We start from the raw sequence: 16,069 nt of genomic DNA, 5'->3' as shown, positions 1-16,069 counted from the left end.
ACATCTTCAACGCCGTCAGACGATTTATTCTACGTAACGCCATTGGAATCTCCAAAACCGGATCCATTAGGAAAAGGATATGGAAGTGGATATTCAGTTTGCCCCGACAGTGTTGTCAACGATGTTTCTCGTCTTGAAGTATTAATCGGAGGAAAGCGAGCCGGAAATAACTCCCGTGAGATAGTCAACGAAGCATCAGATATTTGTCAGCGATTATTCCGTGGTGGTATCATCGATTCTCACATTTATAAGGAGTTTGTTGATGAGCTTATCGATTAAAACAACATAATTGAAATAATATGATTATTCACAAAAATCAACGCAGACCAAGACAGGTCCGCATAGTAAACTCTCGATTGCCAGTATACAAATATATTCACGGTAATGGATTCGGCGATATCGTTGGAAGTCTTGTCACGCGAGTAATACCTAAAATTGGACCCGTGATTAAGCAATTTGGGTTGAAAGCGATAGGAAAGATCGGCGAGACTGCCATTTCTGGTATCGGTAATTTGGCCAGTAAAGGCTTCAACGCTATCAAAGATAAAATATTAAGTTTAGTACGTAAAAAGCAACCCGTCAAATTACCCATTACCAGAGAAATGCCACCCGAAGTCAGTAAGGCCATAAATGATGCGGCAAATAAAAAAATAAATGATCTAGCACAGGAAGCTGCTATAACAAATCTAGCGCAGGAAGTTGCTAATACAAATCTAGCGCAGAATGTTGCTAGGACAAATCTAGCAAATACAAGTTTCGTTTCAGGTGATGGTCTTCGTTTTAGACGATATTATTAATAATAAATGTTCTCACAAGTGTCAAATGAAGTATTTAACATGGATGAACCAGTAGGTATGGATACATCAATGCGAGATTTCCAGTATTTCTCGTACGAGGTAGTTGAGCCAGATTCAAGAAATCGAAAGGAAATTCAAGTCCACGATACAACAAGATATTTTCTTCCATCTGAGGCGTATATCGAATTTGTTGGAAGGCTTGTTAGAGCCAACGATACCAACTTTGGAGCAGATTTTAAAGTTGGATTTGTCAATAACGGCATTATGTCATTATTCAAGAGTGCCACTTACATGATCGATGGAAAAGAGATTGAGTCAATCACGAATAATGTTGATATAGCAACGACGATCATAGGATTAGCAAGATATTCGGATGATTTTACCAGATCAGCCGGTCCTAGTATGATGTTCGCGAAGGATAATTCTAATGAAGCGGAACATAATCGGTATAACATCGCTGTACCAAATGATCCAACTGGTAATCCAGCCACCCAGATGGCTTTAATAACTGGCGTCAATGACAATTACAATCTCGGATTTGCCACGCGAAAACTTATGTTGGTTGGTCCGAGTTTAAGATTTTCCTGCGCAATTCCGTTATCTCATATTTTTGGATTTTGCAGACATTTCAGAAAAGTTATTTACGGAGCGAAGCATACGATATCTTTCGTTCGAGATGTCAATGATGACAGAGCCATCTGGCGAGGTGCAAGTGTAGATCCCCTTGATATCGGCAAAGTTGTCCTTGAAAGAATTACCTTGTGGATGCCAGCAATAACACCATCGATGATCATAGAAGAAAAATTATTATCATTTATGAATCAAGGTGGAAAATCCGTTATGTCCTGGCTGACAACTATGACTGACTCCTACGATATTGATATTAACGGAATATTTACCTGGCGAATTGCTTCACAACAAGGTTCTTCTGCACCTAGACATATCTTTGTTGCCCTTCAATCTGTAGATAGAAATGATCAACTGCATAGTCACATGATATTTGATCGATTTGGGGCAACAAACATATCATTAAGAATAAATGGCCAACAGGAGCCAACCGAGGAAATAGCCATCGATTATGCCACCAATTCCACGGCACGCGCGTATCATCGATTACTAAGTTTTATGGGACGCGATCAAAATATTGATACCGGATTGCAAATATCACAACTAGATTTTAATACACTCTATCCTATCTATTATTTTTCCCTGGAACATCTCGATTTAGTAAAGCAGTCGGTTGTTGATATTCATTTCAAAGCCAGAATTAACACAGGAGGACCAGCAAGAGCAATCGCAGTAATTCTCAGCGATAGAACAATGATCCTGGAGGGTATCAGTGGTAGAATGAGAGTCATCGATGCACCCGTAGAGAACATGTAACAAATTCTAAATTTAGATAAAGTGATTATTAATATGCCATACGATCACGTCAGTGTTACTCTGACCCCCGGTCAGGTAAAAAAACTTCAATCAGCAACAGCAGCGCGACGAGGTTTAAGTTTAACTTTGAAAAGTAATCAACTTCACGGTGGACCTAACAAACTATCGTTAACTAAAAATCAACACGGACATTTCACCAAAGCCAGATCGGCAAATACTGGTATTCGTCTGAATATCTCAATAGGGGCGATCAGAGATATGATCAAAATAGGTGGTATTTTTCCCTTATTCGCCGCTATTCCAGGATTAATAGCTGCAGCGGCTCCCCTGATTGCAAAAACAATAGGATTAGGTGCACTTGGTGGGGCGGGTTCTGCAATAGCAGGAAAAGTTGTTGGAAAAATTATGGGAAAGGGATATCGTAAAAAAAAGGGCGGACTTCTCTTACCCCTTCTTCTCGCAAAAATGATGACGCAGCAACAACGACAAGGATCCGGCCTTTACCTAAGACGACCCCCGTACGGATCCGGGTTAAGTCGAGCTTACCAACCTCAAATTTAGATTTAATCAACGAAGTAAAAAAAAAGAAAATAAAATTTTTTAGAGGCGTATTTATGCGAGATCAACTACCGGACAAACCAAATCCCACCGAGACAGGAATAATAAATCTCGATAAAAATTCCGGTCCTGGCACTCACTGGGTTGCTTACGCGATTAATCCTCGCGAAGTTATTTATTTCGATTCATACGGATTAGCACCGCCGAATGAATTTATCAAATATGTGTCAAAATTAAAACTTCCGGTTTGGTATTCAACACTTCCAACACAAACACTAGTAGATCCACCAATATGCGGCCGGGAGACAATTAACGTCCTTGATGCAATTTCAAAATCATCTCGTCCTTTTCGCAAAATTTTATTTGAATATACCGTAGATAAATATCATGGTTGACATTTACGGTAGATCTCTCTTTAGGAAAGAAAAAAAAGATGCAGTCGACATCGATACATCAAAGTTTGCAACCAAGAGCGATATTAACAATCTTTTATCACTGTCAGAGGTGGATCCTGGTGAAGTTGCTGTTTTTCAAAATACCGAAGGGCGATTACAAACTAGCAACGTTAAAATAACTGACATAATCAAGCGAGACGAATACCGCGATCACATTAGTCAATTTACTCGCCAATCGGAGATGGTATTAAAATCTATTGCTGATATCGCCGATATTATAGCAAAGTTACCCCTGAAGGCCGATAAAGCATTACACGACGATCTTCAAGATAGAATGACAAAAAGACTTAATAGGCTAAATAACGACCTTAAAAAACTTGACGATGCTTTAGATAAATTTAGCAAAAAATTTGACGAGAATATAAAAACATCCAGTGATACTTCCTCCGCCGCAAACGAACTAGCAAATAAGAAAGCCGATGACGATCTTAGCGAGAAAATAAAAAAAATCAACGAGGAAATTACTAATATTCTTGCCGAAATTAACGAAGTAAATATCTCGATGAGTCAGAAAATCGATAAAACATCAATCGACGATCTCAACAAAAAAATAAAAAAAATCAACGAGGAAATTACTAATATTCTTGCCGAAATTAACGAAGTAAATATCTCGATGGGTCAGAAACCATCGATCGACGATCTCAACAAAAAAATCAACGAGGAAATTATTAAACTCGGCAATGTTGTTGTTCCTGAATTTACTAGGGGAATTAACGCGATGCAAGGACAAATAAAATCCATCAACGATGAAATTAACGTGGTACGTGAATTAGCGCGTCAAAAGGTCGATACATCAACGTACGACGAAAAAATTCAAGATTTAAACACGAAACTTCTCGCTACAATAGCAAAGATTGACCAATCCGTCGATAAAACTGGTCACGCCACTGACGTAAAGCAATTAGGTAAGGAAATTATCGAAATAACCACAAAAATATCGTCAATGAACCTTGGAAGATTATCGCGAATTTCGATACCAAAGGAAGTAGAAACAAAAAATCTTACCTGTAGTGTGCCACTTGTGGTAGAGGTACGAAAAGAGGCATGGTGGACACCCGTGAATAACAAATTTACATTTAACCCGCCAATTAGTGGATATTATCGAATATTCATTCAATCTCCGATAGGTTTTAAAATAATAGCCGCAGGTGGTAAAATTTTTGGTGAATTTTTTAATTATATTATGTACACAGGTTACGAGAATACATTTGTGCTGGAACCACCAGATAGAACCAATATGGGACCAATTGGTTATAGTATAGTTTTCGAATTTTTAGCCGAACGTATTTCGGATTATGAAAGGTTATTTTTCCCTGTTGATTTGGAATGATAAATAACTAATAAATGACCGCATCGGATTATCGATATAATCTTGCGCGATCATGGCAGGATTCGTTGCGAAAACAACTTGACGATTATCAAACAAAAATAAATAAATACCAGCGCAAATTAGTTATCATTGATGTTGCTGTTTACGCGGTATCGGCCGTGGTCGCTGGTGCAGGAATAATTCTATCCGCGGTAACAATGATAGCGCCAATTGCAGCAACAATAATAATCTCGTCAGCAACAGCAATCGCGGGTGTTCTTAATATCATCGCGAAAAAAATATCATCGTGCACAAGTGAAAAGTTATCTTCGTACAAAAGTAAACTAACTAAGGTAAGTGACGCGTACTCGAAGTTATCATTGTTACTTTCTGAAAGTCTCAACGATGGTATTATATCCGATCTAGAATTTTCTTCAATGATTAGTATTTACTCGGAGATTGAACAAATGAATATTAATAATGTCCGAGTTAGCCCAGATCGTGACAAACACGACACCACCAACAACAACGTTAATATCGCTAAGTTCAACGAAACCCGAGTTTAGTATTAATTTCTCAACACCAATTAGCGTTAACGAAATTGCATTAACACAATTGCGCGTCTACAACAGCTGGCCTAATGTTAGATCGAAATCATTCGGTAATTTGATGCCAAATAATTCACTTGTTTTTGCAAATAAAAATAAACCCGATGGAACACCCGATTGGATCGTTGTTGGTATACCAACGGGCAGTTATGAAATTGATCAGCTGAATAATGAGTTTACCACTAGAATATCAAATTTAACCGGCGATGCTACTCCAGGAATAAAGATATCTTCACATGATCCAACACTATCGTCAATGATAGAAGTGAAATCACCGTACGTGGTAGATATTTACCAATCATCGATCAGGAATATATTAGGTTGGCCCGAGGTCGCACCTCTGATAAAACCAAAGAAATCGGATGTTATTATTCCAGGTTGGTATGATGAAACTCTTCCAGAACTACCGGAACCAAAAAAGGAAGATTTTACAACCGACGAAGGATGGTATGGAGATATCAAACACAAACCTTTGATCCACAGCGCCATCAATCTCATGAATAACCACAAATTTAACCTGGTAATGTTCGCTTTCACTTTTATTAACGAAAGAATTCTCTCATGGTTGCCTCTTCCTAAAATCCCCCCAGATATGAAAATCTTCGACGCTACCCACATTAACAGGATAATAGCCCCCATAGACGGTATCTTGGTAAGAAGAACATTAGACGAGTTTATTCAAGAACACGAATTACAATTAAATTTATTGCGAGGATCATTTCATGAATGCATCCTAAATAAATCTAGTTCATGTAGCGAAATTATAAAGCACGTGAAAATTTTAAATCAACTCGCGAATGATATTGAATATTATCATGATATGTTTATTCGGGCGATAGTCGACGATATATCAATTGCCGAATATGTTCTTCCTATCAGCAAATTTGAGTTGATCAAGAACTCGGGTGAAAAACAAAAATTCATGAGAGTATTTGAATTAACCGAGGAAACACTGCCAAATTTCAAATTTCCCAATTCTGATTTTGATGCGATGAGAAAATCCGTCACTGATACCATCGATGATTTATTTCCGAAATTACATGCTTCATGGACCAAAAAAATACATTCAGAATTGATTCTTAAACACAATAACGATCCTGACAAAGGTGGACGGCACATATCGCCGGGTATCGTTAATATAACGGAAGTTATCGCGATTTATCTTCACGCGGATGTTGTCGAGGGTAGTTATAATGTTGATTCGTCAGTGTCGAATCAAGCGAATCAGGGTTTTATATTGTATTCATTTTCACCTAGCGCATCTCCCGGTTATTTGATAATCAAGGAACCAATGAATCCGTTTTACCTGCGATGTCATAATCGATTTTTGTCAAGAATAAATTTCAAACTAACGGATCAGAAAGGAAATTTACTTGATATACGAGGAGAAACTGTAAGTATCAATCTTTTGGTGAAATCGTGAGAATCTCTGATTCCCGATTTTTAAATCGCAAGTGAGATTTTCCAAATCTGTATCCGTGGGAAAAATGGGCGAAAAAAATAAATAAAACCCAGGAGAATTTTCAAAAAATTAATCTTTTTTTTTTGTTTTGCGGAGATATTCAATTATTCTTCGTCACTCTCCGAATCAAATATTATTGGTACGTAGGAGAATTTGATCCATGAATCAGCATCATAAGAAAATGTTGCGTTATATTTTCCTTCTGCCACAAATTGTACTGATCGTGGTTCAATAAAGAAATGTTTTGCTGCTGCACTCATCGATGTAAACGCGATTTCCTCACCTGTTGCTTGATTCACTGATTTAACAGTCTTCGAATAATTAGGAAATCCACGGTTATTACCAAATCTTGAATTTTCACTCTGGGTTACCGCGCGCAGATTGGAAAGTTTATTGTTAAGTTTATTACCGTCAATGTGGTCGATAACAAGTCCTCTCTCTATTGGTCCTTTGTAGCATTCGAATATAAATCTATGATTCGAATAACATTCTGTTCTTTCATTTCTTTTATGGACTGTAAATTTGAGATATCCCGAATTACAAATACTACCAACACGTTTCTTTGTTTTGATGTTTCTGACATTACCATCCTCAGATGCTTCGTAACCTTCGATGATGGGATGCGATTTATATTCACTCATGGGAATCGTTGATTTCATTTCCATATATGATATTCTCTTTGTTTAAATCGAAATTTGCTTTGAAACGATTAATATAATCTTCTTCGCATTTTATTACCGAGGAGGATCTTTTTTCATAATATCTCCGTAACTCACGATATTTTTTCCCTCCACAGGAGAAACATAATCTTGTCTTTCCTCGAATACCAACTTGGCAAACTAAACATCGTTGTGGTCCTTTGTTGCCTCGTCGAATTTCGTATATATGAGCGCCACAATATTCACCTCTGCAGGATTTGTCACATGACTTTGTTGATCCGACTGTTATCCACGCGCATTGCTTCATTATATTTAGATATTTGTCTAAAATATAATAATGGATTTATTTGATCTCGATGAGGCAGAATATATCATTCCTGAAGTTGATAGTGCGAAGAAGGAATTTTTTGATGATGGAGCGATTCATGTTTGGTCGACATGGAAAACTAACTTTGTTGATGCTACGATGAATCTAGAGCGAGCGAAGAAGATAATCGAACATATAAAAAACTCACACAAAGAAGAGAGATTTATTTTCGGAATAAAATTTATTGCACAAATGCCCGATGACATTTGGATTATTCGTGATAAACGAGATCCGGTACGCGGCGGTAAGAAAAATGTTGTTCTTGATAAAAATTCGAAACCAGGATTGCTGCTGGGGATTGATGGTCCTTATTATGCTAGGGCGTATCCTTCTAGTGCTGTTGTCTATGGAATTTATCGGCTGAATAATAATCCTGATGCAAAAAATCTACCTGCGATGAGGGAATCTCCGATGATAAACTGCGTAGCTGAGCGCGTTATCGAGCATATGAAAAATGCTCGTCGCGGATCCGGTCTGACCCAATTGAGATTGGATAAAATTAATTCATGGGCAAAGACAGTTACTGATGGCGCATCAATCGATGATGTTGCTGCGTTAAGTAAGAAACTTAAATTTCCTATTACGGTTAAAACACTATCGGGTGAAATATTATATTCATCGCCGTATAATTCTCGAGGAACACCAATCGAAATTGTTGATCATAATTCACATGCGTGGAGTCAGTCGGTAATGATATTCCCGCGAGATCGTGTTGTTAAGTTTTATCCCGTGGAATCCAAAGATAGTTCCGATGCAATGTTTAGGTTTATCAAACTATTAGCCAAGTCCGATCCAATATCGATTTGGTTATTTTCTAGCGAAGAAAGATACGATCAATTTATCTTGCCACGCGGAGATATTTACCGTAATGAAATACTGCATGAAGCGATGAAAAATATCGCGGAGAAGTATTCATCAAATCCAGATCGATTACTGACAAATTGCTTTACCATTTCGTCTGTTGCTGCTCATGCTGCTAGAGAAAGAAATTCGTGGAAACCTACGAGAAATGAGTTTCTTAATGATATTCAACTTAGCTGTATCGAATACGGCCATGGAGGATTATGGAATACCAAGTATTATTTCGAGGATATGATTTCCGTTGACATGAGCGCGTGCTACCCTGGAAGTTTCCTTGGATATGGTGATTGTGCAGATTACTTTGCTAAATTCGGTCATCCCACCAACGAGATGACTAGAGTTGCAATTAACGGACCGTTACCCGATTTTGTAATGACAGGATTCGCTCATGTTACTTCATTCGAACTTGCTGAAAATTTGCATAAAATTTGTTATATTTGGTTTGGTCGGCATTTATCTCAACGCAGATGGGTCCCTACGGTATTGTTGAGATTTATGTTGGATTCGTCGATGTTAATATCATTGACGGTAAGTGAAGCAATTATATCGTATAGAAAGCAGACCGAGGTGTGGTTGCCGACAGATTGTGAGAACGCGAAAGATATTGGAAGAAAAATAATTGGTAAATTTACTCAAGGAGGATCAGTTGATCATAAACACAGACACGCTAGGTTATTTATCAATGATGCTGAGATGGATTTTATTATTGCTGATACAGTGTCGCGTGGAATATTTTGCAACAGAGAAAATATTATTATTGATGGAGAAAAATTAGGAACAGTGATAACTTATCTCGATGGAGAGTCAGCGCAGTATACTCATTTAAGATCATCGATGCTAGCTTATGTGAGTATTAATTTGCTGTCGATGATAAATAAATTTTCTGATATCGCGGTAAGGGTTGCAACGGATTCATTTTATATCAATAAGAAATTTCAATGTAGATTGGAAAATTTAATCACCGATGGTTCCTGGGGAACTTGGAGAATAAAAAACGAGGATATTCTAGATTATTGTGAGGACGCGGATGTAGAAGATTGCGATAAATTTCATAAAGATAAATGCGATGAAGTATCAACAGCAGTATCAGTGTTTGATCCAATTTCACGAAACAAATTCGTTTACCTAAATGGTCCTGGCGGTAGTGGTAAAACAACACGAGCGATAAATTTATTTTCAAAATCTGATATGATCGTGTTGACTCCAACTCATAGATTAGCGCGAGAAATAAAACAACGTGGCGTTAATTCTTGTACGTATCATAGTTATTTCAAGTATAGCGGTGGATTGTGGGATCCAGCTCGAATGGGAAACAAATATATCAACAAGATTATAATATTTGATGAAATTTGCACGGTAAATTTAGTTGTGTTAAAATTATTCCTGGGTTGGCTAGAAGAAAAAAACACCGCAGTAATAATGTGCGGTGATCATGGACAACCGGATCCTATTGATGGTGAATCTCCACATGGATGGCTTAGAAATTTTGTAGATTATTATGAGGAGATTGATGCTGATTATAGATCTAATGATAATTTATTGACTGAGTTTAAAAAAATGATTCGGTTGCAACCTAATAAAATTCAATGTGATGTGATGAGAAAAATAATTGACGAAACTTCGATGGATAATTTTCTAACCTTGTGGCGTCCAGATCATTTGATCGTTGCTAGCAGAAAAATTGTTCGCGATGTTATTCAGGAAATATTATTCAAACTTCATTGTGATAAATTTCCAACATTGCAGGTGCCGTTGTGTTATAGGCCAACTGATACTAGGAAACAAAATATCAATGTTATTTTGCCATGTGGAGAAGAAAAAATATTAGTTTTGAATGATATTATTTTCGTTGATATTAATCTTGTCAATGATGCAATAAACGCAGAAAGATCACCGTGGAAACTCGGATACGCAGCAACGATACATTCATCACAAGGATTAACAGTAGATGGCCAGGTCTGGATCGTCGATGATAGAATTTCCTGGTCAAATTTAGTTTATCTGGCAGTTTCTCGAGTAAGAAAATTATCTCAGTTGGGTAGGATTAAATTTCACATTAACGAAGATGGCGGTAATTGAGTATCATTTGGAATTACTTGTAATTCCTCCTTGGTAAATCCTCGTTGTGGTGCCGATGAATCTAGAAAATAAATTGCTGGTCTTCCTGATGATCTTGTTACTGCCAATATTTTATGTGTCGTAACACTCCAGTTTGGATCGGTTGCTCTTTTTCTGCCACCTTCAGCTTCTCCTTCTTTATATAAATATCTAACCGTGACGCTACCTAGTACCGGTGGAATAGTAGAATCTCGCTTTAGTGGTATTTTTGCTTTTGTAATTGCAATTGCGGGTTTCATTGATATCGTTCGTGTTACTTCATTATTTAATGCGTTAATCACGTGAGGTAATCTTGTTACCCAATCGTGAGATCGTTTATCTTGAATAAATTCTCTCGCGTACTGATATCCGAATAATCGTTCTGCAAGAGTTTTATTGAATCTCTCAACGATAGCTTGATTGTGATGAACACCTACAATACCGCGACGGATTTTAACATTATTCTTTTTCATCAGTGAAGTAACCGCGCCAAGAAATTCTCGTCCTGGATCAACCTGGAGAAGCTTCGGCCATGTTAATGGAGATCGTGAATAAATTTCGCTAAACGCCTTAGCAATATCTGTTGCTGTTTTATTCGATAACGGTTCCGCTTCCTTGTACCTACTTGCAATATCAACAACCGTCAGAACATATTTGTATGTAACTCCGTCAACGGTATCGTAAGGAAGAAACATAAGATCAGCCTGATGGACTTCATTAGGGACACTGACAGAGAAACTCGCATATGATATTTTCTTAGGCGGAGGAAGATAAATTTGCCAAATTGCTTGCCTCGATAACCACGATTCAGCGACAGATTGCTTTACTTTTGCTGCCTTAGCAAGTTTGTCTATTGCTGATTTTCCTCGCCAAAATCCTCGCGGAGAATAATATATTTGCTCCATTATAAATTACCAGCACCTAGTACTAATTTACCTTTCATCGCGCCTTTTATTAACCAAGTTGCCAATTTCTCTTTGAAATTTTTATCAGGAATAGCATCTATTGCGTGAATTAATTTAATATCAGCGAGATGTCTTTGTTGTAAATCTCCGCTGCGATATGCAAGATCGTGATAGTAGCATGCGTTATCGATGGCGTTTACTGGATCCTCGCCAGGATTTGGTTGATTATTATCGTTAAGTCTTATATCTAGCCTTGTACCAGGTCCGCAGTAATTATATCCTGGTAAATGTTTCTCTCCGGGATATTTCGCCCAGGGAGTTCCAGGCAGATTTGTTAAGGAGGTTGCGATGTCTCCTCCGGTTCTACTTTTTTTTTTACAAATCTAAACTTAATTGTCTTACAAACCGCACATTCTCCCTTGATAGCATTCCTGTTGTTACGCGTGACAACTTCGATTGGATTTAGTGTGGCAGTTCGAGTGCGACACTTAACACAATATGAATCCATAATATTCTAATAACATGAATGTAATTGATTTTTCAGCCACGAAAAAACGCGAGCAAGTGAAACACGTCGACGCATTACCGAATTCGATTAGAATGATAATCATCGGACCATCCGGTTCTGGAAAGACGCAGTTGTTGTTGAATTTGATAATGAGATGGCTAAAATGGGATAAGTTGTATTTAGTTGCGCCATCCGTTGACGATCAGCGATGTTATAAAGTACTAAAAGAATTTAGCGATAATACTGAGGATGGCACAATAGAATTTATCACGGACATCAATGAATCTCCATCAGTGGAAAATTTAGACGGCGATACTAATAATCTTGTTGTTTTCGATGATGTGATGCTGGATAAGCAAACTAACCCAGCTAGGATATTCTCGCGTGGCCGACACAAGAACACCGATGTGATTTACGTGACACAGCGATATACGCAAATTCCAAAGGTGATTAGAGATAATTGTAATATTTTATCAGTTTTCAATGGCGTTGATACTCACACGCTAAGGAATATCCATCAAACTTGGTGCAATGGCGACATGGATATAAATAAGTTTAAAAATTTCTTCAGTCACGCTCAGGCAACACCACACGGTTTTGTCACGATTAATCTTCATGATCCTCGTAGTAGATATCGAGTCGGTCTTGATCAAATTTACTCATAAAATTGCAACCCAAATTCAATTATGGCAAACAAATTTTACAATACCCCCCCCAAAAAGCTGCCATTTTTTTTTATGTCTGAAAATACACTTTGGGTTGAAATTTTGCGGATTAATTTACGTAGGAGGCGTTATTTCTGCTTTCTGAGGCTTCTACGGAGAAAGTTTGTGTGGGAGGGTTAAATTTATCTGAGCCACCTGGTCTGTACACCCTCCCTGCTGCTCAATATCATATCCAGCAAGAATCACCCATCATCTTTTGCAGTTAAACAGAAATGCCTCTCATTCTGCAAACTTTGTTGTGAAATGGGTATCATCAATAGGTACGATTGTATTTACTATGCAATAAATAGCCTTCAGTTTTATATGCCTCTTCTTTATTAAAACTTTATCTAAGTGTAATTTTTCTTGTTCGCACCTTTTGGCCACTTATTTAACTTCTGCAAGGGGCCCCAAGTGGCCAAGTGGCCTAAAACACTCTCCGTTATGGATCACTGCCATCTCACCTCTGTCTGCATAGGTTCAAGTCTTGGATTCGGCCAATGTGGGTATGTGAGAAAGCTTGCCAGTAACTTCTCGAGGGTCGGTGGTTCTTTCCGGGGTTTTTCTGGGTTCTTCCTCCACCATTAATACTGGCCGCCATGTATAGCCCATCATGTGCTGAAAAATGGCGTTAAACCCTTCAACAATGTCTGCTTTTGTATGAACAAGCTGATCACATGATATCTATCAATAATGTGTTGTAGATCACCCTAAATGGCTAAACCACGTTTTTGTCAAGGCTGTAAAATGCATTGCTAATTGCACTGATTATTAATAATTGGCTTTTTTTTAAATGGCTTTAAAAATGTTTCCCTTTTATTACTTCATTTACTCTGTAATGTAGATTGAAATATAAATCCCTATTAATTTTTGTTATCTTGAACTGTACTTATTAATTCTAACATTGTCATAAATGTTACTGCAGTAATGCTGACTCATCTGACTTTCTGTCTATTAAATTTCTGAAGCATTTAAGTTCATACATGTGAAATTTGACCAGATTTGACAATGGATAGTTAGAGCATAAGAAAATCAGACTGCTAGCAGGTTGATAATGCAATTTATTACACAGATTTATGTTAAATAGAACATGATTTGATAAGCATGATTTGATAAGCAGCAGTTTACATACTTATTTGAAATGAAGAGCTTAATAATGGCCGCCATGTATAGCCTATCATGTGCTGATAAAATGATGTTAAACCCTACAACTAAAGCTTAATTAAATTGCTTTTTCAAAATTTTGTAAGTCGTTATCAATGCATTTTGAAGTTACCAATGTAAATTAAGGGTGATGTGGATGAAAAGTTATGGCACATAATCTCTCTCTCATTGTTACATGTAATAAACACGTTTGATTGCATTGTAAATCAGTTCTATTTTTAGTTTTGTAAAACCTTCCTCCACTTTAAGAAAATTCTGGCGAAGTTTTAGTTCTACTGGTCATAGCCTAGAAGAGCTAATGGGATGGTCTATTATTAGTATATATTAAGATTTTTATTGCTCCTCCTCCTAAACTACTTGGAGGATTGTCATCAGACTTTACAAACACATTTATCCTTTGGTCAAGTTGGTCATAATGAAAAATAGTCAAGCTCAGACAACCAATATGGCCACAACAATGACCATCTTGAAAAAAGTGTTATGGCTACTTCTTACCATTTGATCATCATACCAACATGGGGTTTTCTAAAAGACTTCTTATGATGTCTAGTTCATCCTAAATGAAAATGGTGCCAGTCTGAAATCCAATATAGCCACCATGGCAGCCATGTTTAAAATTTTGTTACTACTTCTGGTCTTTTGAACATGAGGTTTTCACCAAAGTACTTATGATGTCTAGTTAGTCCTCAATGCAAACTGGCCAAACTGATGCCCAATATGACTGTTACAATGGAAACTTTGAAGATCTTGTTATTGGTACTTTTCCTACATGGATGGTCATATCAATATAAGGTTTTCTCTAAAAGACTTCTTAAAATAACTAGATGGACCTAAATAAAAATGTTGCTAATCTGACCTCCATTATGGCCTCCATGGCAGCCATCTTGAAAATCTTGTTACTGTTACTGCTGAAGGAATGGTCATACTAGCATGGGATTTGTACTAAAAGACTTAAAATAATATTAGCATTGGATTCGTACTAAAAGACTTACAATAATATTAGCATGGGATTCGTACTAAAAGACTTATAATAATATCTGCTTGGCCTAAATAAAAATGGTGCTGATCTTTCATCCAATATGGCTGTCATGGCAGTCATCTTGAAAATTTTTGTTTCTTCACAAAAATTTCAAGTGAAGTTCATGAAGTGGGATGAATAATTTCTACTTTTGAGTGAAAACTGTTCGATTTGTTTAATTTGGAGTTGGCACAAAATTAATTTAAGATTATTTTATCACATGACAAAAAATGACCCCCTGATTTTGTTTCTTGAAACCATAATACATTGTAGTGAAATGACTGACATGCAATGCTTCATACATGTGTATTGTTTTTTTAATGATTTAATATAAAACTAATGTTAATGTAAGCTGTATAACACAGTAGTCATGTGATCAAATACATGAATACACAGGAGGAGACCATGGACACAGTGGATGGTGTACCTGTAGCAGTAACAACAAGGAAACCAGTCTACTCTGGTCATCCTGCACCTGTAGCTGTAGTACGGAAATGGACTCCTAATGATGTCAACAAATGGATTGAAAAACACAGCCTTCCAAAGTAAGTGAATTGTAGACCCATCTACAGTGGTCCCTCATTTTAAAGTCCCCCAGTATACTGTTACAATTTTTGGTGTGGTTATAGATCCCATTAAATGTCAAGAAGTGAATTAAAAAACTTCCTTCCAAAGTAAGTACAACAGTCCCTGACTTTAAAACCCATTATTATATTAGTGCCTCACATAGTTCAGGTTTAGTTACAGATCTCGTTAAATCTCGACAAATGGATTGAAAGACACAACCTTCCAACCTAAGTAAATTGCACACCCTTCAAGTGTAATGCCCAACATTTTACTAATGTCTCTCATTATTTAGGCTAGGTCATGGATTCCATTAAATGCAATCAAATGGACAGGAAAATGCAACCTATTAACATAGGTAAATTGACATGCTCATACGATAGTTTCTAACTATAAATCCCCTTAACATGCAGCTGCCTTTCTAATGATTTGGGCTCCCGGTGACTGAGTGGTCTAGAGCACTTGCCTTTACAGATCACTGACATGACACCTGTTGGCATGGATTTGAGTCTTGGCTTGGACAAGAAAAATATGTGAGAAACCTTGCAAGTGGCTTTTTGTGGGCTGGTTGTTCATCCTGAGGTTCTTCTGGTTTCTTGCTTCACCAGATATACTGGCAACCATGTATAGCTTATCTTGTGCTGAAAAAC

General features: G+C 37.2%; 1 protein-coding gene across 1 annotated transcript in view; it reads left to right on the top strand.

The window, feature by feature from the left end:
* Positions 1-15,404, top strand: part of LOC149783600 (uncharacterized) — a 60,101-nt gene extending 44,697 nt beyond the window's left edge. The window contains exon 8 of the mRNA XM_089932872.1: positions 15,252-15,404. Coding sequence (XP_089788998.1) covers positions 15,252-15,404 — 153 coding nt within the window. The remainder of the gene's footprint in view (positions 1-15,251) is intronic.
* Positions 15,405-16,069: the final 665 nt, after the last annotated feature.

The sequence above is a fragment of the Sinohyriopsis cumingii genome, chromosome 14, assembly GCF_028554795.1.
Source record: "Sinohyriopsis cumingii isolate HCF-2022 chromosome 14, ASM2855479v2, whole genome shotgun sequence".
NCBI lineage: Eukaryota > Metazoa > Mollusca > Bivalvia > Unionida > Unionidae > Sinohyriopsis > Sinohyriopsis cumingii.
Note: the sequence above shows the minus strand (reverse complement) of the source record. Positions and strands in the feature narration are given on the sequence as shown.